The following is a 26,726-nucleotide window of genomic DNA, read 5'->3' as shown; positions in this document are numbered from 1 at the left end:
ACTAAAAACAAAATTGCAAAATTCATTGTTGCACCTATAAACCAAACCCCTTTGTCGCTGCTCGTGGCATAAATTTCTATTGATTCGCATTCCAATGTTTGTAACCATTACAATCAGAGACACGTAAATGTGAATTTCACCAGGGATTAAGACTTGCCATTTATCTTTCTGCCCGTCTCGTGAATAAATTATCAGCATCGGATTGTACAACCGTTAACATTGAGGTCAATCATCAAAACCTATACATTATTTATGCATCAACAGATTTTTGTGTGTGTAAATTGCAACTATAGCATCTTTCTTTCGATTTGAACTTGATAAAATACCTAAAGAACCAGTGATTATTGGAACGTCGGCACTGTTCAAAAAAACACTAAAGCTGTATCTGCCAGTTATGCTTTTTAATTGAAATATTTTGTATGTCCATGAATAGTGTCCGTTTTCAAACTACAAACGTCGTAGAAAAAGCCCCTTGCATTTAATTATGCTTGTAACTTTTTTGGCAAGGAAATTTGTTTTTGTGATGTAGAAGGCTGTGTTTTGAATAAACCCGTTATCTTGACCTCGTAAGTTTATTGGATTTAATTACTTCTGTGTTTTGTAGAGTTTTAGTTATGTCCCAAGCATTATTTTGAAAAGTTGACATAACGCCACAAAACCCTTGTATTTTATTTTCAATTAATGTGGGAAAAGTTGCCCGTTTACAGTAGGCATAAAAGAGCTGCAATTAGTTTGTTATGACATATGGTATAATGAACAAGTACATTATGGTCAATTAAGTTTGTCTTTCACGCTTTTTGAACCTCGTCCAACAACTAATTAAGACCCTAATCAATTATATCTGCCTGTCCAAGAAATTTTCGCTGACAGAATGCAACAAAAACAGACAAATTCTCGCATATATATAAACTTCTTGGCATCTATGGTACGGACAAGGTATGTAGTTTTTTACTTTTTGTTCAACCATATTTTTTTAACAAACTATTGTTGTTGGTAGAATATTCCGGTGACGCATCTAACACGTCACACTTGTCACACGTCATGTTCCTATGCCAGCCTGACATCAAAATCGATTTTGGGGCGATTTGAATTCGCCAGGGAACGCAGCACTCTCCATCATCGTCACCACAAGCCGGCTTTGTTGAGCTGCTATATCTCTTCTTCTACTCGTCATAAAACAAAGGTCTGTGTCGCCGTTAAAAACTGTTGCGTTGTTAGAAATAGTTCGATACAGGAAAAGCAGAAATTTTAAAGCAGAGCCAGATACCGTTTTGTTACTTCTAAAATATCTTAAATTTTCGCTAAAAAATCTTTCATTTGAATTTTTGTCATTGTAATAATTTGCGTGATTTCAGATAGCTTGTAAAATATTCTTACTTAAATATAATCAGACAGTAGCGTTTCTAAAAGTGTATTTTAAACTTCGATTTTTGATGTCATAACATATAGCAGTCGCACTGTAACTATTTCGTTAAGTTTTCTTGATTAAAACGGTTAGTATTAAAACAAGAATAATGTAGCCTAGATGTCAACTCAGCCGACAGGTGTAACATATATTGCCCAATTACAGGATTGTTACGAGGAGTTTTAGGTTTCAAAAGCTTTAGAGAAGCAAGTTTGTCAAAATGGACGAAAGAGGCGAAGAGAAACCCACTCCGAAAACACGAAGTAACTTATTCAGGTAAAACCCTAAATTATATCTCCGCTTTGATTTCCCAGCCATTGCCACGTATTTTGAAGTTAAAATGTCTTGTTCCCCATTACAAATGCATAAATAGGAAAAAAATGATTTCTTGTGCAGTAACTATATGCTGACATTGAGTATGCCTGCAGAATTCGGAGACGTTGTCGTTTTGTGTTCATAATTTCTGCTGATTCTTTGGTTGTTTGCAGCGTTCCCGCGGGTATGGTAAACCTGGAAAGGTTTTGGAATTTAAATTTGTATTTTTAGGGCCTGGAAAAGTTTTGAAAAAAGCCAACTTTTGCAAAAGTCCTTGAAAAAGTATGGAATTCGGCGCCTGTTTTACCCTGAAAATGCCAGTTAGAACTTCAAATTGCCTAACGTTTGTATATTCGTTGCAAGTATGGTAAATTGGCTACATATACCAAAGATGAGAATTGCTCTATTTTTTTCGAATAAGGTTATGGAAATTTGGGTTTTTTTCTTGAAAAGTTTTGGAAAAGTCATGGAATTTACAAACGAAAATTACGCGGGAACTCTGTGTTTGTTACATATACTTTTGCTGAACTGCTGTTTATTTTCACTTTAGACAATTTGGTTACTTATAGACAACGATTAATTTTACCTCGAATCGAATTGCTTCTGTTAGTAACATACGACCAAAGCTATTTCCACATGTTTGAGAGTATGGTAGGCCGTTTTAAGTTGTAAAAACGACGGTTGTCACTTGGTGTGGACAAAACTTATATAAACGAATAAATATCAATAATTGGTACATTGGATGCATTCGTTCAAACTCATTAATTATGTATGTGCTAATGTAGGTTGCACATTAAATCAAGATCTGTGCACTCCACTGCATAAAAGACGACCAAATAGCTAATTATTTTAACATTTTGGACATAGTTTATCATTTCAATAAATATGAATAACAGTTTTATTTTGGTAGATAAATATATTGTTGAAATAAAGCGACGGTTGTTGTTTGCAGACAAAAATTTGTTCAATCCAATGAGAGGAGCCCACTTATCGGCAACGAAGTTCGTGAATTTAGTGTCGATGAGTCAATCCAAGTATACGAAAACCCTGTTAGTCGTACTGAAGAAGATACAGGTACTGTTTCCTATTGACACAGAGCTGCAGGTCGGGTCGTGTTTGGGCTTGAGTTTTAATAAACCGACCTATTTACACTCGCCATCATTTTTGTCGCATTTTCTCTAACTTTTGGGCTGGGTTTAGGGCTTACTCTCAGCCCACTAACAAATCTGCATTGGCATCGGCCGGACTGGGTTTGAGTTTCAATAAATTTGATTCGGGACTGACCTTTTTACACTCGGTATCATTTTTACCAGTGTTTCATACCGGAACGGAACGAAACCAAATAACGTTATTGGTTCTGAGCAAATTATTTATTTCGTTATTACGTTCTGGACCGATATTTTCATTTCGTTCCGGTCTGACCGAAATAAATTATAACGGTATTTTTCGGTATTTCGGTCTTAACAAACGAACATTTCTTTGTGGTCTTTACAACTATTAAGTGAAAAAAGAAAAAAAGTTGCAACACACAAGAATTATTGTCGGTTGTTGTTACGTCACATAACATTTGTCAATGATGGTCAAACGGATGTAAATTGCAGGGCTAATTTTTTATCATAGCTTAACGGCGCGAAATTGTTAGCAATTGTTACATGTCAAATGTGCAGAACGAAATACCGGAATAAAAAATACCGGTATTTCGTTCCGTTCCGGTATTTTGAATTATTTTTATTTCGGTATTTCGTTCCGGTATTTGAGCCAAAAATTATTTATTTCGTTCCGGTATAACGTTCCGTTCCGTTCCGGTATGAAACACTGATTTTTACCACATTTTCTTTAACTTTTGGGAAGGGTTTAGGGCTTCTACTTTCATATTTGGATCGAATTAGGATCTCAGTTTCAGGCCCGCCTACAACTCTGCATTGGCTTCGCGGTTATAAATGAATGATAAATTACATTATAAGATTAACCAACTTGCGTCTATCATACGGTCTAGAACAGTGGTTCTCAAACTTTTTTATTGTTGGGGCCAAATGGTAGTTTTTTAAGTGTGTAGGGAGCCGCAAAAAAACGAAACCTTGAGAAAATCACTAAACATTATGACTTTGAAAGCTAAAATAGCAATGTTTGGTGGTTTTCTGAGGTCTGGTGCGCGCCGCAAAATAAGTAGTTGGGAGCCGCATGCGGCCCCGAAAACCGAGTTTGAGAACCACTGGTCTAGAACTAGATCAAGGGTTGCCCATTTATATACTCTGGGGCACTTTAATAACTAAACTGTTCGCAATCTCTGTCTTCGAAATAAATACTCTTCAACACTTCAACAATTTCATGTCTAAATCATCTGCTTTAAATGTATAATAGTCAAACACCGTACATTGGTTTCTGTTATTGAAATAAAAACTGTTTAACTAAATGAAAAAATTGGCGATGGAATGAAAAAGGCCTGTAAAACCCTGGCATATATTGTTCATATAACAACAAAAGCGGTGGTTAGGAATCGTTTGTCGATTTTCTGAAGCCTTTAAACTTTTTTAATTTCGCAGCAAAATTGACGCAGAACAACCAAACCCATAAGAAACGACGTCACCAACCGCCTGAACCAATCACAACTTCGGATGGGCGGAGCTTCGTCACGCTTCACCGGGGATTGCTCAAGAAGCAAGGAACGTCAACTGTTACTAACTCTTTCGAAAATTCGTTCTCAATCGAATCTCCGCATGAAGAAAACGGTAATTAATGGTTCCGCTATGGTTTATAGGTAAATTTATATTAAATATTTATAAATACAAATACAAAAAGATGTAGTAGTTTTGGTAAACCAGTGATTCCTAACGTTTATCGACGAATTTGTCAGTTAACAAGGCGAAACATTTGCTTTCCTCCCCAATAGACTACATAGTAGACGCTAAACCATACAAAGATGATTTCTAATTGGATCTTTTATCAACTTTACAGGTATACAAGTATATTTACATACCACACGTACACATTTTAGTAAATCCCTCGTCCCCGGCTGGGAACCACTGGACTAAACCAAGGTCAACTTTTCCTGAATGGAAAAGTAACTAAATAGCTTGGATATCTGTTAAACATTTTATTTACATGGGTACGATCTGCACAACAGCAAAAATACGAGCGAATATAGCAGTTACGTAAAGCCGTTGCTGCCAGGCATAATGTATTAACAAATATGTAGCTCTTTCTGCAGTTTTTAACATAACAAGCCGGCAGTTGTCTCGTATGGGACGTCGGGGCAGCTTACGAAGATAAATTTGACCTCCAATATTTTACAACACTTTTCTAGATTTTTCCTAACATTTATCCCAAAACAAATAAGTCTGGTAGAAAGTTGTCACCTGCAAAATCGTTTTATTTTAAAAAAGATGTTTTAGGCCTCGTTGCCGCCAATCCCGAACAGGGGACGGAAAAGGAGGAATCCCCTAAATCGATACGTGACGTAACAAAGGGAATTCTTCTTGCATTATTCGGTGCTGGAGTAATGTATGGGCTGACTGGTGTCTTCGTGCGACTGGCGGGGCAGAACAACGTCGGTTCAGCGGAGACTTTATTCGTTCGAAGTGCTGTGCAGGTAATAAGATATGCGATTTATGTGTCTAAAGTTAACAGAAATTTATATTTTCCGTTGATGACTATCAGAAATCAGTCACTATCATTTTCTGCAAAAAAACTTACAAGCACTTAGTAGATTGCAAAAATGATTTGCGGTTCAAAAATGTAAAATAAGTAAAATGTTTTTTGTATTGGACTTTGTTGTACCACTCGAGTCAAAAAATTGCGTCGCAACAAGGTGGGCATAAGATTCGTTTTCTTTGCCAGTAAATGTTACAAAATGACTCTAATCGAGTCAAGAACTCGGGTTCTATCGAGTCATGTAAGAGTCGTTTTGATTCCGAGTAGCGGCTACAAATTTTCCTGACTCTTTGTCCTTGGAATTACAAGTTTGACCTTGAATATTCTAATGCAGGGGTTCCCAACCAGCGCACGCGAAGGTTTTTCAGATGATACGCGAGTAGCTTAGGCCAATATTCTTCTTCTGAATAAAATATGATTCGAGCAAATTAGTTGTTCTGCAAGAAGTGGTTCGCGTGGTAGTACAGAGCGTCCAAGTGCTACGAGATCGTAAAACGGTTGGGAACCCCTGCCTCTATAATGGGTATTATTAACTAAAAACGTGGGGTTACAGTTTAAGTAAAAAAACATAGTTTAATGAAAAATAACAACAAGTGTTAGACCAGTGGTTCTCAACCAGGGCCCATGGCCCCCCAGGGGGCCACGAGCTGTGTTCCGGGGGGCCACGGGCGTAGATTCACCAGAAACGCCCACTAAAATCCATTTCCTTTTTAACTTTATTCCCTAATTTAATCGACTATTTCACATACTATTTGTCTATATTGAGGTTTTTCACGATTACGGATTCTTGTTTATTCTATTCGACCTGTTTAAAGCCGAAATTAGTAGCGAATTCCAACACGAGATTGCCATTTCTACATTTTTTAAGGGGGCCACAGGTCCTACAGGGTTACTTAAAGGGGGCCACGATCCACGAAAGGTTGAGAACCACTGTGTTAGACCATATGAAAGCCCTAGCATTGTTTTATGTTCAACATCTAACTGTTAATTTACAGAGTATCATATTCGGATCACTAGCAGCATACAAGAAAATCTCATTCTTTCCACCAGAGGGCAGGACAAAGATCTGTGTTATGATTTCTATTGCGTACAGCGTCGCAACTATTTCATCGTTTGAAGCTTTCAAGTAAGTTTTAGCGTTGTTTAACTAACAATATAGTAATTTTAGAAAAGCGCCACTAAACAGCAAAATAAACATAATTCTTAACTGGGATCAGTCCTGGAGCGACCAGTGATCACAGCATGCACACTCATATATAAATCACAGTACCCAGGCCTATTGAAGACGTGTTTAAAGGCCATTTGTGTTTTTAGCCTTGATCTTTTGCTGAGGTATATTTCTAAACTGTATCTATTTTGCCAACGCGGTATAACCAATCAGTGAATGCGCAAAACATTGCTTAGCAACAACAACAACCACAAAAACGCGAAATTCCGCCTTTGTGATTCGCTTAAAAAAGCTCAATTCGCGATTTAGATCTAAAGCTGATGCTCGGGAGACCGGCTGATTCAGTACAACGCCTTTAATAGGCCTCGTGTACTATGACTTATCGATAAGTATGCCTTGATCGCTGGTCTGCATCGACGCTTCAGGGCTAATCCCAGTAATAAATTTATGTTCATCTCGCTGTTTACTGGTGCTATAACGTATAGTAAAGTTGATTTATTTTCCTTAGTCAACCATAAAACTTACTTAAAAGCTTCAAACGATGAAATAGTTGCAACACTGTAGGCAATAGAAATCATAACACAGATCTAATCATCTTAAGCTAAAAATGTATGATCTTTGTTTCTGCTCAGTGTTATTCCTCCGGGCAGCGCGATCGCCACCAGAGGCGCATCAAGAACAGTGTTTGCAGTTTTGTTGGCGTTCCTGATCAGTCGTGAGAAAATATTCACCCGGGATTTGGCGGCTGTGGTTGTTTGTGTTGGAGGAATTTCAATGATTATTGGTGAGCTGGAAAATGTGTATTATGGTGCAACTAACTGTTTTTAATAAGGGTTGCAAATAGGCACGAAACTAAAGCTTATATCCGAAGATATTTGCCCCAAACCCGACACGAAAACCTTATTTTGATGTTTTTTAATGGCCGTTCAAGTTTATCTGTCTGCTTGCAAACGATTTTGACCTGTACATCCCTCATTTATTTGCTTTTTGCCACTATTTTGCTTTGATTACCATTCTGTTTCCCATTAATAAGTTCAGTTTGGTGCATGATGACACGATAAAGGGCAATTTTTAGTTTTCAAACTGTCGCCTGATTGTCATCAATGTTTATAAAAAAACGACCCGAACCCCAAATTTGTTAAAACAAATTCCAAATCGGTAAAATTGCGGTACCAAAAATGTCAAGTTCAAAGTCGGTCCCGTTTTATTGAATTTTAAGCCCGAACCCGACACTAAAAGCCCAGACACTAAAACGTGCAACTGTGGTTTACTATTTTACAAACTCCTATTACATTTTTCGCAGGTTCGAGCCTTACATCCAATGAGAGGAGCTACGTTGTTCCGGCAGGAATGAAAGACAACAAAGTGGTAGTTAATGTTTACGGCTATGTTCTGATTGTTCTTGCTGGGCTCACTAGAAGTCTTGGGATGGTAGGAGTAAGAAGGGTCAAAGGTGGGTAAACCGATTGATAAATTGCTGCAATATTTTACTTTTTATGCAAATATTTGTTACTGTATTTGAGCAATCAGATAAAACCCGGAACATATATTAAACCTCGGTAAACCCAGACCCGTTTGGACCAAACAAATTGCCCGGGTAAGGCGATGATTCGAATTAACAAAACCTGGCTTAACCGAGGTTTACTTTATTACGAAGGTAAAATCCGCACATTACTTAACACTTGTAAGATTTAAAACTCATGTAAGATTGTTACATTTTACAAGAACTTTGTATCCCGCTGTTCTTGCGCTTTTTCGCTTGTTGCTCGTAATACACAATTCATTGCTCTGATGAAGCCCTACCGATCTGGTGGGCGAAACGTTAGCAAAAATACACGTTTTTGACAAAAACAATTAGTATTTTGTTTTAGCATTACACCAGTTGAACGACAAATTTGTTAAAGAACTTTGCATTTTAGTAAAAACTTGTTTGGCTAAAATAGGGAACGTATAATATACCCAAACCAGACTTCGGAGAAACATGTGACAACTCATAAAATATAAAACATATTTTTACTCTCTAATTCCGTTTTGTTTTAATTCCAGACGAGCTTCATTCTTTCACTGTTGTTTTCTATCACTCTGGCCTCACTTTCGTCTCCGCTATAATCTTTCTGCTCATCCGATCTTCCCCCTGGCCACCGTCCGCTGCTGGGATTTGCTACACTCTTGCTGTGTGCGTCACGTCGTCAATAGCAACCTGGTCGTCAAATTAGTAAGTTATGTTTTCAAAAACAATTAACACTAAAATATGTTTTGGGCAATTTATCAATTCTATATGGTTGAAGCAAAGCGTCTTGAGGTTTTACTCACACGAATAGAAACTATAAGACGGGATTTGAACCCACAAACCTACGATCAGACAGTGGTCCCAATCATAAGCAAGTTCAAAAAAGGTTCATTATGCGGCATTTAACCAACGTTTAAAGCAAATTATCTGTTGCGTTTGTCGTCGCACGTCAGGTCAATCAAAGACGTCGTATCGGATCAAGTCGGTCTCTCGAGCATGTCTTGTTGCTTATAAGAACACTTGGGTGACTGGCTTGATTCGATACAATGTCTTCAGTAGGCCTGGCACACAATGCTTTATAAGTATTAGTGATGGGACGAGTACCCGGTACTCGGTATTGATGGTATCGATACTCGTACTCGGTATCGAAATATTTTGCCTCAGTTTTCGATACCAACGTTCGAGTACCAAAGGCCGATTTACACCATAAGAATACGGGCAACTTTATCCCAATATTTGGACAGCACAAAATCGGGAAAAAGTTTCGCCAGGTTACGTATATCTTTTTCGCTATCACGTGGAGATTACATTTTTCGGCATGTGTCTGTGCACGCCTGTACCCCGACCATGGCAGATAAATTAGTCAGTGATATACAACTAAGTCAGTGGTTCTCAACCTTTTTTCGTTCGTGGCCCATTTTCATTCAACAAAATTCTGTGGCCCAGTAAATTTATATGAAAGAAAAGCAACAACTATAAAAGGTTCAGAACAAAAAATGCAAAAAAAAATCATAAAACAGCACTTTTCCTTCTTTTAATCAAGCACTTTCAGTTATGAACAAACTGTATATAAAATACTTTGGTTATGACCAGAGTAATTGGACAATTGACATGCTGCTATTATCTGGCTTTATTGTAATCACAAAGTAGTTTATTACATCATAAACATAAGGTGTCGTAGAAACGCAAAGTATCTTTGTACCGTAAATAGACTAATTCGAATAAATTACATTCCTTCTCAATTCCTCCCCAAGCCGTTATTCTTGTAAAATTGAGTGTACTGACACAAATGAAAGTATTTTTTTTGAAGCTTTCTATTAGATTGGTCTGTGGCCCAATTAAAATGCTTCCATGGCCCACCAGTGGGCCATGGCCCACCGGTTGAGAACCGCTGAACTAAGTACAACACTGCACTTAAGTACTCGGTAATCGTACTCGGCACGTGTAGTACTCGCACTCGGTATCGGTACTCGCTTTAAAACCTGGAATCGTCCCATCACTAATAAGTATGCCTTGATCGATGGTATGCGTCAATGCTTTGGGGGGTTACAGCTTAAATATTAGACAAATATTATTCTAATTGGAAATCAGAAACGACACACGTATTTTAAAGTCATAATATACCGGCGTTGCTTGATTTGGGAAATAACGTCTTCAATAGGCCTGGCGTACTATGATCTGTACATAAGTATACCGCGATCGCTAGTCTGCGTGATTCAGAACTGATCCAAGTACTGAACTAATGTCCACCTTACTCAAAACCAGGAACGATTATGATTTTAAACTTAGATGTTGAACGAACTGCATCTACAACATTATTACAAACCTCTAGGCCAGTGGCCCAGTAAAACTGATATCGTGGACCATTTAATTTTTGGGCAAGATTGAAGTAAGCATAGGAAACAGCCATTTGGGCTTGAAACACAATTCTTTAAAACCGATTTTCAAGAAGTGAGATAAAATTATTGCCAGCTAACATTTTGATGCTCTTTCAACATGTAACATGCAACCATTTCCAGTTTATCACCAAATTTAGTGAACGCCCTGTGGACCACTAGTGGTTCATGGATCACCAGTTGAGAACCACTGCTCTAGGTTAAGCTCCATGTTAGCCAGAAAGGTTTGAGTGTTGGTTAAATGGGTAACCGCTCTGCTTTTATTCCAGTGCTGTACAGCTTGTCCACCCAGCATTAGTTTCGATGTCTCAAAACGCTGATCTCGTGGTGAGCATTATACTGGAACATACGATACTACATCTTGTGCCGCAGCCGCTGGAGCTGATTGGTGCCAGTTGCATTCTAATATGTGTCACTGGTTTGTCTTGGATGAAATGGAAAGAAAGCAAAACCGAAAAATCGTGATTTGGTTCTTAACACCTGTATTTGTTTGCTTAATCTTTTGCTTGAAGTGATACCGTATTGCCATTTATACTGATAAGTTAAATAACGAATATAACGGCCCAAATAGACGTAAAAAGCGACATGCTTTATTATTCAAACGTTCCAGAAAATGCTCATGCACTCATCAGTGATATGAGGCTACATCTTAACAGGCCACAATTGTTAAGTGATGCGTAAAAAACTGTTGCTTTATAATAAACAAACATCTACATCTGTGGATCCCAACGATTGTGTACTGATGGACCCTTGTTACATGTTTGTCGATGAGCCCTTAATCTTCTATGCTTCCCCTGTTTCGAAACTTGTAGCAACGTGTACCTCCTGTGTACACACTGAACAAAATTGTTTTAATGTGTGTGTGTTTTGACTGGAATATGATATTTATTTATTACCTACAAATAAAAAGAAATGTGGTATTTTACCGTCATCCAATAAACGATGTAACGAGAAAAAAACGTTTTAAAAAGGTGTTTACCAGAAGGGTGGTTTTGTAGTTATTAAAACATCGGAAAGGAGAACTGGCAACAATATGGGCAACTAAAAGTGCATTAAACTCTTAGTAATCACTAATCATTGCTTTCAGATACAACTTCCATGTAAAACGTGCGTATGAGCGTTTGGTCATAGATCAGTGAGCATAAGGTTGAAACGAGTGCAATATTATTGTACAGGTGGTAATTTATAAATTTCTGCCAAAACATATGTTACAACTTGTTACATTCTATTCATAAAATACTGATAAAAGTACAAACACATATTTTACAAAAAAACAAAAACAAATCAAAAACAATGGCTCTAAATGGAGACGTTAAAGTACACAGAAATTTTGATTGGCAGCGAAAACAGCTGATTGCGATTGCTTTGTTGATGTTAAACTTCTTAAAAACAGGTTTTAGACTTTCTATTAGCAACTTGAATTGGTTTTCTTGGGTTGTCTTAGTAAAATTTCAGTTGGGCATGCTCACGTAGTTCGGCATGGACGTTTCCGACGCTTTTATTTGCATTGATCATGCGACGAGCACAATGAAAAAAATTCAAGATCACTTGCATAACTTGCAACTGTGCGATGTCGCTATTATTGGTAAGTTTGTAAATTTATTTCAATATTATTTACTGCAACAGATGCTTTATGTAGGCATTGAAAAGTTAGATGTATTGTTAAATTGGATAAACTTTTCAATTTAAAATTTGCAAGCTATTCAAAATACTCATATTCAAAAGTTTGTGCCTTAAAAAGCTTTAAAAGCGTAGAATATTGTCTTTAAATTCAAGTATTGTAAGAGTAATTGCGATTGTTGGCTGGTTTCACTCCTGTAGCTTAGCGAGTGCTCTTCAACCGGTGTGCACGGTGCACCCTAGGGTGCACCAAAATATGCATGGGGTGCACCAGTACGAAAGGGTATACAAGGGTGCATCACAAACTTTTGATGAACCATTAATACTTGACTTTCAAGGTATTAGAGAAAATATGTAGGTTTCAGTTAATTGACAAGATGATATGCATAACGATTTTTCATATCGCTATTTTCTCAGTTTACCTTTTAAGTAAACAGGGAGCATGAGTTTGTCACAACAACTTTAAGGGATCACCACACCAAAAAAGGTCGAAGAGCACTGGCTTAGAGTCACCATAAAACTTAAAATTGGCCAAACATAGCCTACATGCTAATCTTGGGTATCTGTATTATAACTGGTACTGCTTTGGTAATGTGATGTTTTAGAGGAAAAACAGGCCCTTTTCCACTGAAAGTACATCCATAATAGTCAAGAAGATACAAAGTTTATGTATAATTATGTGTCCTAATATTATTTGCTACCTTTAACACTAAATATTCAGTTGGAAACAAGCGCTTGCCAGCTCACCGCCTTGTCCTGTCATCGGTATCGGAATATTTTCGAGCTATGTTCAACAGCAATGTCTTGGAAGCAAATCAAGATGAAATAACTTTGACAGACATAGACGAAGAAGCTTTTGCTGATTTGCTGAAATATATGTACACAGGTACATGTCTGTTTAGCCTTTGTAACAGTTTTCGTTTTGAAATCTGGTTTTGAACGATTTCACGCTACACTTCCGTAATAATTTGCTGATTTTTGTGCCCAAGTGCCTAGCACAGTCATAGCTAGCAAAAACTTTCTCAATCTTTATTAAGATTTAATATTTAGTTACTTTACTGCAGTAAAACATTTTTTATGCCAAAACAGTTTTACATTTTTTTTTCTGCCAGCATTGGTGGTTTGTTTTGTATGTCATCACTATAAAATGTTGTTAAAATTTCAAATTGTCAACACAGGCAAGCTGGAGATTTGCGAGGACAACGTAGAACGGATGGTTGCCACGGCAAACATGTTACGATTGGAAGATGTGGTTGACGCTGGATGCTCGTTTCTTATGAAACAACTTCACCCTTCAAACTGCCTCGGAATTCGAGCATTTGCTGATACTCAAAGCTGCCACAAACTTCTTAATGCTGCCCATGAGTATACCATGGTATGTCTGTAGTTTAGTGGTTGAGAATTTTAAGTTTGTTTAAAATTGTGTTATTTAGCGATATTTTAAAATTTATGTATTTGGACTAAAATCCATTAACTGCTTTTTTCAGTATTGAAGTATTACCTTCTCAACATAAAGCTAAAAAAGCTGTATGTTAAAGTCCTTTCAAAAATTAACTAAATTACCATTTCCCTATGTAAATAGTAGACGATATTTTGCAGAGAAATATTCAATACCTCACATTATTAACCCTAAAGTTTTGTGTGGTTTAATGTACGGTGAAGGAAAGTCCGCCATTGGGTTTGCTACCAGACATAGCATCAATTGTGTTTCTATATCAGTAAATAGAAATTGAAATGACAACATTAGTAATAGATCGAAACCATCAACAACATGTCTTAAACTGACGATCACTGTTTGCCTTATAGAAATTAAACACTCTTTTTTTCGTACAGGATCATTTTACTGAAGTCACTCACAACAAAGAGTTTCTTTTGCTGCCTATCAATCAGGTATTAATGTCACAATTGAAAACTACAATCCTAAACATCGGTCTAATTGCACTTGGCCGAATGGCCTGGCGCGCCTGACCCATATACAAAAACTGATCGGGATTCGTCCCCGGGAGTATGCTGGGTTCGAACCCCGTGAACGACAAAGGGCAATTTTCAGTTCTCGGACTGCCGCCTGATTGTCGAAAAATATAATAAAAAAAAACATCGGTCTAATTGTCAAAGGCTAAAATATAAATAGGTCTTTAAATCCTATTTTCTTTAGGTGTGTGACTTACTGTCTAGCGATGATGTCAACATTCCCACTGAAATTAACATGTTTGAAGCCCTTCTACGTTGGGTAAAGAACTGCGAGGGGGAGCGAAGAATCTACATGCCCCAGCTCTTATCACATATCAGACTAACCTACATGGATAAAGAGGTTAATATGCATTACAAGAATGTATTTTTTGAAGCAAATTTAATTTGTTTGTTAACTTTTATGTATGGTTGGCCATTGCATTAAACTCTACAAATTTAAAGGACTGTATATAAATTAGGGATGTGCCAAAACTGCAAATGTTCTGTTTGGTCGAGCACCGAGCATCTCACGTTAATGCTCGGTGCTCGGCCGAGCACGGTCGGTGCATTATGACGTCACAAAAAAACCCCTTTCTACGTTTTAGCTCTACAAGGCCTCTTACGTCACAAGCGGTGTATTAAGCTGTACAGGCCTCAGAAGTACACGTTTTTCCACAATCTAATACATTGAAAAATCATTTGTTTTTGTTCATAGACACCCTTTCGAACACTATTTACCTATGTTAGCAGGGCATGAATATGCAAATTTAATGCTCTGCTCGGCTGAGCACCGAGCATCGCTATTTTTGATGCTCGGTGCTCAGCCGAGCAGAGCATTAAATTTGCATATTCATGCCCTGCTAACATAGGTAAATAGTGTTCGAAAGGGTGTCTATGAACACCGAGTACTCGGGTTCTGGCTCGGCTCGGCGCATCCCTAATATAAATGATAGGCCAGTCATATACTGTACAGCACAAAAAATGATACTTAACATAAGGCAAAGGTAATCGTAAATATTTAGAGTTATTAATTGTGCCAAGCTCCATACCGCCTTCAATGGGCCTGGTGTACTGTGAAACCCTTGGTGATTTGTATATTTTTGAGCAGATTAATGCGCCCGATGCTATTATCCTGCGACCTGGCAATTTGTGGCTGTAATCAAATGCGAATTTTACTTGTAGATACGCATGTTTGGTAAGCAACAAAGAAAAATTACCTTGTGTTATGCACAGGTGCGGCCCGCGATCTAATTTTGACAATTGTATTTGGCCCCACAGCAACAAAGGTTGCCCACTCATGGGCTAATGCATGGTAGAACTGGTATTTGCTTGCAGTTAAAAGCATTGCAACTTTCAACCACTATTTGCATTCTTTTGTGCAATACATAATGAATGAGTTTCATCGATCAGTTAGTTTCCTCTGCTTTAAGGAAGTCCTATTAATATTAATGACCGGGAGAGCTTAGAAAGTGACTGTATGCAATTAGTGCTCTTTGATACCTGGAAAATCAATCCATGCAAGCTTAGTATTGCTGTGCTGCAATTTGTATGTCACTAAGTTATTAGACCTTGTTTTGAAACAGGCAAATGTTTTCTATCTCTATTTTCCTGAGTGCTATCTTTAAATGGAACTGTTACCATTAAGAAAGGAAAAACATGCCAAAAATCCAGTTTAACAGCGGATAAAATTTGTAATTCACCCAAGCGCTATGTCCTAATCTGTATGGTGCATGGATTTTTAAACTTTGCTTCTACTAAAGTAGTGGTCTTCTGCTTTAAGCAGTAAAATTGATAGCCTGTTTACATATTTAGTGGCACAGTTGTCAAAAGTGTTATGCAAGGAACATGCTTAACCATAACTTAATCTTTTCTTTTAAACAAATTGTTCCATTTGACTATAATATTGACACAGTATCTCATAGCTTTGGTGCAGTGCTCTTTAACAATGACAGGGTTATATCCATCTTTGATTGGTTCACAGTATGTAGCAGACGTGGTTCAAAACAACCCATTAATTTGCGACAACTTGGCTTGTGAACATCAAGTTATCCAAGCTCTCATTCACCACATGTTACCAGAGCGACGACCCTGTGTGCAACAGCCACGAAAATCAACTACCGGTCATTTGTATGCAATAGGTGGAATGGATACTTCAAAAGGTATGTGGAAAGTTTGATGTTTTATATGTTGGTGTTTAGAGTCTGGTAACTAGAACCTAAACTAACAATTTTTGTAGAAATGTATGTTATATTAACCTTGCTTAATTTGCTGTAGCGATTGAATAATGAATTACTAAATAATAAAAAAAATCAATGGAATTTTATTCATAACAACTTGCCAAATATGGTCTGCCTAAAAATCCTTTGTGTGTGGTATGATAATAAGCTTGTTAATGGGCAACGAACTGTTTGCTTTTTATACAAATCTGCTCTTAAGGATGCTTGCTCTGATATGATAAACATACAATGGCATTAAATAAGCTATTGCTGCCAGGCATAATGTATGACTAAGTATTGCTCATCCAGCAGTTTTATTGTAAACAATCGACGTTTCGACGTCCTATACAAGACGCCTTCATCAGGAGACAAATTTGTCCTGCAAGTTATGTCATTATCCTGATGAAGGCGTCTTGTATAGGACGTCGAAACGTCGATTGTTTACAAAAAAACTGCTGGATGAGCAATACTTAGTCATACAATGGCATTGTTTACTTCCGCTAGTTACATTTTAATCAGCTCAACCAGTATAACGATATTCTTTTCTCTTCTTTCCTTCTTCTTTATGTCATTCCTTCAGTTGGCTTCACATGTGAGTACAATATCCACTGCATATCTTGACACCAAGATCAGATTCAAATCGATGTGCACCTTTGTTTGCCTGCTTTTGATATTGTAAACATCCCACAAACTTCAAATGATTAGCTTGAAAGCCAGATTGGTGATTCTGTTTTTGACCAAACCAAACTGTTTTGGTCAGATTTTGTCTTCGTAAACATACAATGAAAAGTTTTTTTTTACCTTTTAGTTGTCCAGGAGTAATGGGTGAAAACATTTTTGGTGAAAAACTTAGATTAGAAAGTTAGGGTGTACAACCATGTATAAATATCAACCCTGAATTTGTTGTTATTCCGTTGGTTTATTTATTTTCTTGGTGAAAAGAAAAGTACTGTACTGCAGTAATAAAAAAAAGTGTTAATTGTTACTCTTAAGCAACACAAATGGCCCGGACAGCAAGGTAGCATGAAAAAAAGACACCAAATCAATTTCCAACTTTACAGTAATTTGTTTGCATGAAGTATGGGCCACATGTTACATATTGTTTAAGTCACAAGCTGGAATAAGTTACTTCTGTACTTCCAGTTGTGAAATGTTGTGAAGATGTGAAAACTAAACTAAATCTATAGTTCAGTTGATTTCTGTGAATAATTTTTTAAGCATGAAGTTTTGGCATGTTGTGTTTATTCTTAAACATTGTAAATCATGTGTCCATGTCTGTGTACTTAGTTATTTACTGAGTATAATTTTGTTCCTAAACCAAGTCTTATATTTCACCGATAAAAAAAAAAAAATAACATTCCTTCATAAAGTATTATATTCAAAATATTTCACAAAAAACATAACACTAAACATGCTATCTGATTTGTAAATTTATTTTAGTGTATTACCAAATTTATTCTAATCTTTATGACTTCATAATGTAGGTGCAACAAGTATCGAACGTTACAACGCTCGGACCAACCGTTGGAACCAAATTGCCCACATGACCGGTCGACGACTGCAGTTCGGTGTTGCCGTTCTTGATGACAAACTTTATGTGGTTGGAGGAAGAGATGGATTAAAGACCGTCAACACAGTCGAATGTTTTAATTCCCGCACTAAAACTTGGAGTGTGATGCCTCCTGTTGGAACTCATAGACATGGGTTGGGTGGGTTAAAAACTTACTAGCTTTTTAGTGATGTATATTTTCAGTTTGGAAGTACATATGTATGTTTAAATGGCTTTTTAAATGTAAGTGATGGTAATAACAAATAACTAACTATTATGTATATAGCTCATAGTGCCCAAACTGTCCTTGTAACTATGTGTCTCCTTCCCTAAATAACAGAATGTTCTATATGTTCTGTGGACCATAGATTTGCGTTACAATAGTTTTGAAATATGAAAGGTACAATTATGTGTGTATAACTATGGGTCCTTTTTTAACAAACAAATGCATATATTCTGACAAAATACAAGGCAAAGTGTTTATTGTATACCTGTGTGATGAAAGAAAATGGAAAATGTTCTATATGTCGTACAGACATAGATTTGAATCCTTCGAAACTAAATTCAAGCATCTTTCTTTTCTACCAGCTGTAGCAGTGTTGAAAGGACCGATGTATGCAGTTGGTGGACACGATGGATGGAGTTACCTCAACACAGTGGAACGATGGGATCCCCAAGCACGAGCGTGGAACTATGTTGCTCCCATGTCTGTATCTCGAAGCACAGTTGGAGTCGCTGTTCTCATGGACAAGTTAGTAACATGTCTGTTCTTATTACTGCTGTCCTGGTAAATCTGTTCATGGCGTATCTAGTTAAATTACATGATTTTCATAAGAAAATAATAGTATTAGAACTCCAGATTATATGATTCATCAATCTGCAGTAAACAGGATTCATCTGTATTTTGATGATACAAGTCACCAAAGGTTTTGTTTGATGTTATAGTGTTTCAAAAACTTGTTATTCCCTGACCCCAATTGTGTATTAAAATCGTTTTGGTTTTGTGACGATAAATTCTGCCAAATATTTATAGCTGTCTGGTCACAAGTCATAGTTTGTGAACAACTGACCAAGTGTTGAATTTCTCTTGAGCCCGACGTTTTGGGCTTTATATATATGGTGCAGCAACATCACTGTATGTCTTGCATTCTAGGTTTTACCTTCATGGACTATATTTTACACTGTGCAGCCACAAGCCACAGTTGGTGAACCACTGGCCTATTTCTATGCATTTTCTGTTAATCCTTAATGCTTAGCTCAGCATATTGTGGATATTATAAGGTTATACACATACACAGTGTAACAGCATCACTATAGGTTTTAGTTTGAAACTAACATGCTGCCTTATGAACTTTATTTCTGCAAAATTTTAATACAAATTGATTCTGTACTCAAGTATGCTATCAGATTTTTTTTCTATTGATTCTATTTGAACAATACCGATGATACAATAAAGACAAAATATATATGTCTTAAATTCATAAAGATAAATAACTTGATGTTTTAATGAATTTGAATCAATTCCTTGCTCCTGGTTGAAATTCATGCAGTGCAGTGTCCATCTATAAAGCTATTGACACAAATTATAATAGTGTTTAATAGAAAACCTTTTTTCTAGACTTTATGCAGTTGGTGGTAGAGATGGGAGTTCCTGCCTTCGTTCTGTTGAGTGTTTCGATCCCCACACAAACAAATGGACAAACTGTGCCCCCATGTCCAAACGAAGGGGTGGGGTTGGAGTTGGGGTCTGCAAGGGACACTTGTACGCCATCGGAGGTCATGACGCCCCAGCAAGCAACCAGATGTCTAAACTTTCTGAAACAGTTGAAAGGTGTGTAATACTGTTTTTTGCTTTTGAAGCAAAGCAGGTGTTTGTTAGGTTTTCATGGAAATATTCCAGTTGCAAACTGGTTAAGCATGGAATCAAAAACATAAAATTTTGAACAAATGCAATACCTCAGCTCTAGCCTTTTTATAGTTTTTTGGTTTTGGAGGCTCAAAAACATTTGGGAAAAATCCATTTTAGCGGAATTTTGTAAAACTAGTCCTGTTTCAAACTACTGTTAGTTGGTTTCTGCCTCATATCGAACCCCCAGACCAGTTAAAACGGAATAAGAAACACCAATTTTCTTTTTTTTTTGCTTGAAGAGCTTAAACTGATACAGCTCACATAGCATTTACATAATATTATTCTCTTTTCCAGATATGATCCGAAGATCGACCAGTGGATGACGGTTGCATCGATGAGCGTCCCCCGAGATGCAGTAGGAGTTTGTGTGTTGGGGACACAACTCTATGCTTGTGGAGGTTATGATGGTGAGAATAATAACTGAATGTTGCTGAGAAACTGATTTTGTATTTTTTAAAGTATTTTTTAGTCATTGATTGCCACTTAAATTAGTTTAAGAGATATATATTGAGTTATAGTTATAGAATCTAAAATAATCCTACAAATAGTGATGATTGAAGATGAGAAGACCTTGAAAAATGTATAGTTTTGCTATCAGAATGGATGTTTTAAAATATCTTCATACTGTAACTACTGTACCAACAAAATTGAGTCTTATTTCAGTAAGTAGTGTAACATATTCAACCTATTGATGCTTTTAACATATACATGGGCTTACTGAAGTTTCAGTGGTATTACTGAATATATGTAACTGTCTATTGAGCATTATTGGCTTAGGTTAGTGGTTCCCAAACTGTGGGCCATGGCCCAGTACTAGGCCACCAAGACATTTTCAATGGGCCACAGAGCTATTTGAACAGATTCTACTGTTTTGTTATACTGTAGATATTATGCACTTTGTTTTGAAAATATAATATTTGCAAAGAATTCTGAATCTTGTAGCCAAATTTCAGGAGCATGTATCTCATTAAAAATAAATTGCTAGAAACCATTTCACCTGTTTTTGTGTTATTTTTTTGTGCCCAAATTTACAACGTGGTGGGCCACGAATCGCTATTAAATAGACATTTGGGCCACAGACCAAAAAAGTTTGGGAACCCCTGGCTTAGGTTGATTTGTGTCCTAGTATGTCTTTTATGTAATGGTAACTTACTGGGCGTAACATTGACTCAATAGGTTACAACTGCTTTAAATTTACTCTGACTTTGACTTGTTTTTTTGTAGGTCAATCTTACCTGTCAACTTGTGAAACTTATGATCCCCAATCAAATGAATGGAAAACAGTTTCCCCTTTAATAACAGGCAGAGCTGGAACTGTGCTGGTTCATATAAAAGGCATGGAGTGATGGTTTGCTTGAGATGGTGTCAAACCGGGCACGGTTCTTCAGTTAAATGAACACAAATGATAGAGCTTCCCTTGCTACTATACAAAACCTGTTTGAATTTCACTGACAAACTAGCTACTTTATTTTATTATTGGGATATATGCTGTATGGTTAAGTGTAAATGCAGCTGCTTATTGTAGGAGAAATATCTCCAGTATTATGCCATACAGTAGTTTATTGTTGCAAGTGAATACATAAGTGCACTTTAAACATTAGTTGCACCAATGGTTTACTTGTTATATTCACTTGCAGGCCTTTTTTTGGCCTTATAAGACTGTGCCATTATCATTATTATGAGAACACACATTAATGTTAGCCAGTTTTTGTCAGCCGGTTCTATCGCAAAAGTCATATTTTTCAGTCGGTTCTGTTACAAAAAGTCCACTGACAGTGACCAGTAATTCTAACCGGTTCGCTGATCTAATAAAATTTGTGAGACGGTTCTATAGAACCAGTGCGAACTGGCTGAATCCCACCACTGATGTTAGCACAGTTAATAGCGAAATGTGTGGACCTAACACTATATTGTGTGCAATACCACAAAAATGAATATATCCAATGTTTCAACATTACTGTGGGAATTTAGTACGATTTTAGAAGTTTTAAATGCATACAATTGTTTGAAACTGATATTTTCAAGTTGTTTGTGCTATTGATTACATAGTTACTGCTTACAACTTTGTTTTTTCACTATGTCCACTATTTTTTTGGCAAGTTTGTTTTTTAGCATTGTGTTTGCAAATATCATTCTGGTTATAAACCTTGAACACGCCACAAGTATTGTTTATGAACAAGCTTCGTGCGTTCATCCTTACCATGTTATCAATTTTACTTTTGTTGTAGGTTAACGTTCAAGCTTAATGCATTTTCTAAACGGACGTGGTTAACTAGTTTTAGAAATAGACCAATTGAGACCATTTGTTATTAAGATTGATGAAAAGATACGTTGGTTTTGGTAATGTTTACACTTTTACAGCCCTAATACGTTTTACGTTGACGTACCAATGACGAATACTGTATTGTTTCCAAAAAAGTTACACGTTTTCTTGACTAAACAAAAACGAATTGACTTTTATATCTTTCGGTGAAAATGCTTTCTTTTTTAACCTGATTGCTATAACCTGACCATTAATCGTAAAAAATCCTTCCTATAGCCTAAGCCGTTATACATTTAATAGATAGTTTGTTTTTGACGTTGTATACTTTGTTATCTTTTTTTGGTTTTTGCTTCTATTTGTTTTGCTGCTTATGTTTTCGATTTTGCTTTGTTTTTGACTGACTGCACTGTGCTTATTGCTTGATTCTCTTTATTTCGTTAATAAATCATCGAAAAATAGTCTTAGGTAAGGTACGTAATTCTGCACATAATGTTGCAGTTAAAAACGGGACAGAACGCTATAAGTTGTAATATTATATTAAACGATAAATAAAGTTGGGTATTAACTGAGGTACCGGATACCATACGATATTCGTCAGAAACTTTTCATCGCATTGAAACGCCAACATAGTAAGTTTGACCAGACTACTAAGCTTAGTAGTCTCTGGTTACTGGTTTGACCGAAGGCTTGACGCCATGAAAAGATATCTGCACAAATCCACAACACGTTGCCATCAGAAGTCATCAAGAATGATAAGTAAGTGATGAAGTGTTAGCAAATCGATCAGGGTACATAGACTTTCAAAATTGCTAGCCTACGTAATTATTGCCGTTTAAGCTACAAGGTGTTTTTTCTGCATAACTATTGCCGTTTACGCTACTGAGACCATTATCAACTTATTCATGACGTAATCTAAAAAATTGTTGTCACCAGGCAGAAAATATGCTGTCCTACTTCAATACAGTACGAAAAAAAGAGACAAAAATAACTTATTGGCATTACACGAACTAAAGGTGGAAAATATTTAAAACTATAGTATAATTGCGGTCGAATTTTTGTGTTGTTTTAATCACATAAAGCCCTAACGAAATTCGGATGCAACCGGCAAGCACTTGTGTCACATGAGCCAATCAAGTAACGCCACGTCACAACGGTTCAGCCGCCAAGTATTTCAAGGTTTTTGCCTCCCGCAATCATCAATCGGCTCGAAGTGGAATTCACTGATTGATGCAAAAAAAACTGCCATTGGGTGGTTCAAAAGCGCCCATGTGACGTTTGGGAAGCAAGCGTTCTGATTGGTTGAAAAAAAAGAAAAAAATGAGGCCACTTGTGTCCTTGTGCGTTCGATCTGTCATTCCTTTGAGCAACGTGGTGATGGTAACTGTGTCGATGGGAGACTGACAAAAAGACTTTGCAGCGGAGAATAAACAGGTAATTTGCGAGTTGTAAATCAACTTCTTAGGTGTCTTTGCATAAGTAAATTCGGGTGCACACTGGTTTCGCACTGATACCTAGTTATAAGTTACACGTTTATGTTTAATTCAATTTTCCAATACACGATACTGCTGCTGGATCATTTTTGTTTCAGGTCGTCGGATGACTTCGGAGTTGATTGGCTGGGAAATGAAACATCGTTCTTAAGGGCTTCCTTGGCACGCAACACATTTCCAGAAAACAGGCGAGTAAAAGTATTTATCTACGTTATCTATATTATCTGGTAGCACGTAGTATTAGATGTAGGGGCCAACATGGGGAAATAGTATAAACGTGCACTTATCCTGTCTTCACATGTTGGTATAATTAAGCCTATTGTAATAAATACTATGTTGTCAAATTCCTGGTACTGCTTACATTTTGTTTTGCAGGAAATTACTGGAAGCGGAGTGATCAATAATGATGGAAACATCGCAATGAATTAAAGTTAAGCAACCGAAAGTTAAATGTAATGTTGTTTATTTGACGTTCCTTTACTGAGTTTAGCTAAAGAGCTGTAAGGCAGAAAGAGATTAGAAGTGTTAATAAATGGAGCGTCAAATACGCACTAGTGTTTACATTCTAACTTCTAAAACCAACAATCATGGAACATTAATTTTTTTAATGTGTTTATTTCAGATCTCTCGTTTAAGGTGAAAGTACTGGGGAATGAAATCGGCATTGGACTGATCACTGGATGAATGGGAACTATATCGGAAAGACGAAATAAGTTAAGTGAACAGATTGATGTTAAATATATAGATAGTGTAATCTAAGAAGATACGTTTTGCTGCATAAGTACCACTATTCGGTTGTGACGCTTTAGCCGTTGCTGCAACGAATAGCAGCTTGGTGTTGTTTTTGCATGATGCTTGTGCATGTTACATTTATTGTTTTGCATGTCACTTGTGTGTTAGAGCTGCTATTCAGTTGTCAACATCGGTTAAATCATTCGCATTAATATAGGTATCTTTATAGGACAGTTCTAAAATAATTAATGCGTATAAGCTAGTTAAATTGGCACGCAACACACTTGCAGAAAACAATGTTAAAAACCAACAATCTTTAATATTTACATGTTTATTTTAGATCTCCCGTTGGGGAATGAAATCGGCATTGGACTGATCACTGGATGAATGGGAACTATATCGGAAGGACGAAATAAGTTAAGTAAACAGATTGATGTTAAATATATAGACAGTGTAATATAGAGTTTAGCTAACGAGTTGTGAGGCAGGAGTAGAGTTAGAAGTGATTAATAAAATAGCCTTGAGTTATATACACTAAAATTCATGAAACATTAATACTTTTGTTATCGCTGCAGATCTCCCGTTTGTGGAGAAGGCATTGAGGAATGGAGTCGGATTTGCGCTTGAACTGACCATTGGATGATTTGGAACTGTATACACAGGTAGCCTACGTGTTAAGGAAAAGCTACATAAATTATATTCTTTCAGATATACGTTTTGCTGCATAAGTACCAGTTCGGTAGTTTCTATAATAAAAAGTTTACAAATCAACCAATGAATTAATTAGAGGGGATTAATACTATTTAGTTGTGACTCTTTAGCCGTTGCTGCAACGAATAGCAATCCCGTTGTTGTTTTGCGTGATGTTTGTGCATGTTACATTTATTGTTTTGCATGCCACTTGTGTGTTATAACTGCTATCCAGTTGCCAGCATCGGTTAAACCATTCGCATCAATATACGTATCTTTATAAAACAGTTCGTAATAGTTAATGCGTATAGGGTAGTTAAATATCCGTTTTACACTGTTTAGCTTTCAGATTATGTTTTGCGATTATATTATGTCATCTACATGAAAGTATGAAATTGCATTCTTTTGTCTTTATGTTTTTGTTTCAGGAGCTCAGATGGACGATTCATTCTATGGACGATGTTGGCCACAAGTTGTTGTCAACCACATAGAAACTTTCCCATGAACTTCGAACTTGTGTTTTGTTTTCGCATTTTCTGTGTTCGCAAATAAAACCAACTTTGTGTATCGAAGTTAAAGCTACATTTGTATCGTAATTATATTTTTGTCGTTTCTTGTAAATTATCGTTAACTTTGTGATGCATTTCTTATCTTTCTGAATTATAACCAATTTTTTTTGTCATGTGTACAGACATTGTTGAATGTTTATTTAAACGTTGCTTATTTTTGTGTGCGTTTGACTCTTGTTTATTATTTAATTTGTTTTCTTAAAACGCTGTTTTGCCGTTAATTTGTGTGTATTTATTTTATGTGTTTATCTTTATTCTGTACTATATTCTATATTAGGCTACATTACATATTTAAAGACTAATTGTGAAAATCTTTGTTTGTACTTTTCATCTTTCATTATTGTATGTTTTTAGGATATGCTTCTTTATACTATACTACATGCTACACTATTTTAGGTTAGTAACAGTACGCCAGGCATTATATCATATGGCAAGGTATATATATATATAACTTATTGGCGTTACCCGAAAACCGCTAACCGCTAACCGCTAGCCTGCGGTTCCACGACAGGAGTCTTTCCGGGACTCGCGCTCTACGAATGAATTATTAACGTAATCGCTGGTCTGGGCTGATCCCGGTATGAATATATTCAATTTCAGGTTACCTTTTTTTAGACATTTTTATCCTTAATTGGCTTGATGCTGTTATACCATATTTATTCGTCTGGACTTGCATAGGCTTCAGTGTAGATCCAAAGTTAGCCGTAACGAGCGGTCAACACACAACGCATATACTTGGGCTTTTGCACAACAACTTACAGCAGATTTTGAGACTTCCGGCGTGGGATTCCCAAAATACTTGGCCAAAAAACAAAATTTTTACAAGCACTTCAAGTTTGCTTGGCAAAAAACATCGGTTTGCAGCCTTCCTACATCACTACAACCACCTCCTCCAAGCGACGAGGCAGCCTTTCTGTGAGACTTTCTGAACTTCTATCCAGTCGTTCGACCTTTCAGAGGTTCGAACCAATGAATTGAAGACTAACTACCTACCTGCCTAACCACTACACTAACGAGTTGCTTGCCCTCCCACCAAAAAAGCGTCTACATGTATGGTCAGTGTGTCCAAAAACTAAGACAATAATAGGTGAGAAAAGAAATCGATATCATTAAGGAAACCCGTCTTGCGATTTCGTGTCCATTGTGGTCTAATGGTAAGCTGCTTGGTCGATAGATCTAATGGTTTGTAGTTCTAACCCTGTCCCAGAATTAGTCTTTTTTTTCTGGAAGGAGTCGCCAACTTCACAACTGTGTCAGTTTTTGGTGGGTTTGCCGTCACCTCTCTTGGTGTAG

The 26,726-nt window shown here is 36.8% G+C and overlaps 2 protein-coding genes and 2 long non-coding RNA genes across 9 annotated transcripts; all 4 read left to right on the top strand.

Moving 5' to 3' along the window:
• The first annotated feature begins 1,001 nt into the window (after window positions 1–1,001).
• On the top strand, window positions 1,002–11,365 carry LOC145218835 (solute carrier family 35 member G2-like). Of its 2 annotated transcripts, none has more exons than XM_080086243.1 (10): window positions 1,002–1,183; window positions 1,571–1,681; window positions 2,673–2,794; window positions 4,264–4,449; window positions 5,113–5,309; window positions 6,367–6,497; window positions 7,172–7,323; window positions 7,843–7,992; window positions 8,586–8,754; window positions 10,715–11,365. In XM_080086243.1, exons 2-10 carry the CDS (start codon window positions 1,626–1,628, stop codon window positions 10,908–10,910), a joined length of 1,359 nt encoding a protein of 452 aa, XP_079942369.1. In that variant the 5' UTR covers window positions 1,002–1,183; window positions 1,571–1,625; the 3' UTR covers window positions 10,911–11,365. The 2 variants fall into 2 exon arrangements, with proteins under 2 accessions (XP_079942369.1, XP_079942368.1); XM_080086242.1 differs by having other exon boundaries at window positions 5,104–5,309.
• A 421-nt stretch (window positions 11,366–11,786) lies between these two features.
• Window positions 11,787–22,410, top strand: LOC145220633 (kelch-like protein 5). 2 transcript variants are annotated; one of them, XM_080087842.1, is made up of 12 exons: window positions 11,787–12,030; window positions 12,787–12,951; window positions 13,244–13,440; window positions 13,899–13,955; window positions 14,221–14,376; window positions 15,997–16,174; window positions 16,812–16,823; window positions 17,716–17,940; window positions 18,369–18,531; window positions 19,399–19,611; window positions 19,984–20,096; window positions 20,914–22,410. In XM_080087842.1, the coding sequence occupies exons 1-12, from the start codon at window positions 11,925–11,927 to the stop codon at window positions 21,033–21,035; spliced, it is 1,707 nt and encodes a 568-aa protein (XP_079943968.1). In that variant the 5' UTR covers window positions 11,787–11,924; the 3' UTR covers window positions 21,036–22,410. The 2 variants fall into 2 exon arrangements, with proteins under 2 accessions (XP_079943968.1, XP_079943969.1); XM_080087843.1 differs by lacking the exon at window positions 16,812–16,823 and having other exon boundaries at window positions 11,791–12,030.
• A 721-nt stretch (window positions 22,411–23,131) lies between these two features.
• On the top strand, window positions 23,132–24,155 carry LOC145220196 (uncharacterized). 2 transcript variants are annotated; one of them, XR_013858027.1, is made up of 2 exons: window positions 23,132–23,872; window positions 24,065–24,155. It is a non-coding gene; the product is annotated as an uncharacterized LOC145220196 (long non-coding RNA). The 2 variants fall into 2 exon arrangements; XR_013858026.1 differs by having other exon boundaries at window positions 23,132–23,894.
• A 363-nt stretch (window positions 24,156–24,518) lies between these two features.
• LOC145220195 (uncharacterized) lies at window positions 24,519–25,823 on the top strand. 3 transcript variants are annotated; one of them, XR_013858025.1, is made up of 3 exons: window positions 24,519–24,590; window positions 24,750–24,836; window positions 25,293–25,823. It is a non-coding gene; the product is annotated as an uncharacterized LOC145220195 (long non-coding RNA). The 3 variants fall into 3 exon arrangements; XR_013858024.1 differs by having other exon boundaries at window positions 24,519–24,595; XR_013858023.1 differs by having other exon boundaries at window positions 24,519–24,836.
• The last annotated feature ends 903 nt before the right edge of the window (window positions 25,824–26,726 follow it).

This window comes from Phallusia mammillata, chromosome 3 (genome assembly GCF_965637545.1).
Source record: "Phallusia mammillata chromosome 3, kaPhaMamm4.hap1.1, whole genome shotgun sequence".
Lineage (NCBI taxonomy): Eukaryota > Metazoa > Chordata > Ascidiacea > Phlebobranchia > Ascidiidae > Phallusia > Phallusia mammillata.
Note: the sequence above shows the minus strand (reverse complement) of the source record. Positions and strands in the feature narration are given on the sequence as shown.

What these genes read in the sequence shown, in the direction of transcription:
- LOC145218835 (XM_080086242.1), top strand. Translation starts at nt 1,626, where the DNA reads ATGGACGAAAGAGGCGAAGAGAAACCCACTCCGAAAACACGAAGTAAC. An exon ending in AGGAGTAAGAAGGGTCAAAG is followed by an intron (nt 7,993 to 8,585) that starts GTGGGTAAACCG and finishes TTTTAATTCCAG; the next exon opens with ACGAGCTTCATTCTTTCACT. An exon ending in GCAACCTGGTCGTCAAATTA is followed by an intron (nt 8,755 to 10,714) that starts GTAAGTTATGTT and finishes CTTTTATTCCAG; the next exon opens with TGCTGTACAGCTTGTCCACC.
- LOC145220633 (XM_080087842.1), top strand. Translation starts at nt 11,925, where the DNA reads ATGGACGTTTCCGACGCTTTTATTTGCATTGATCATGCGACGAGCACA. An exon ending in GTGCGATGTCGCTATTATTG is followed by an intron (nt 12,031 to 12,786) that starts GTAAGTTTGTAA and finishes CTAAATATTCAG; the next exon opens with TTGGAAACAAGCGCTTGCCA. An exon ending in CTTTCTGAAACAGTTGAAAG is followed by an intron (nt 19,612 to 19,983) that starts GTGTGTAATACT and finishes TCTCTTTTCCAG; the next exon opens with ATATGATCCGAAGATCGACC.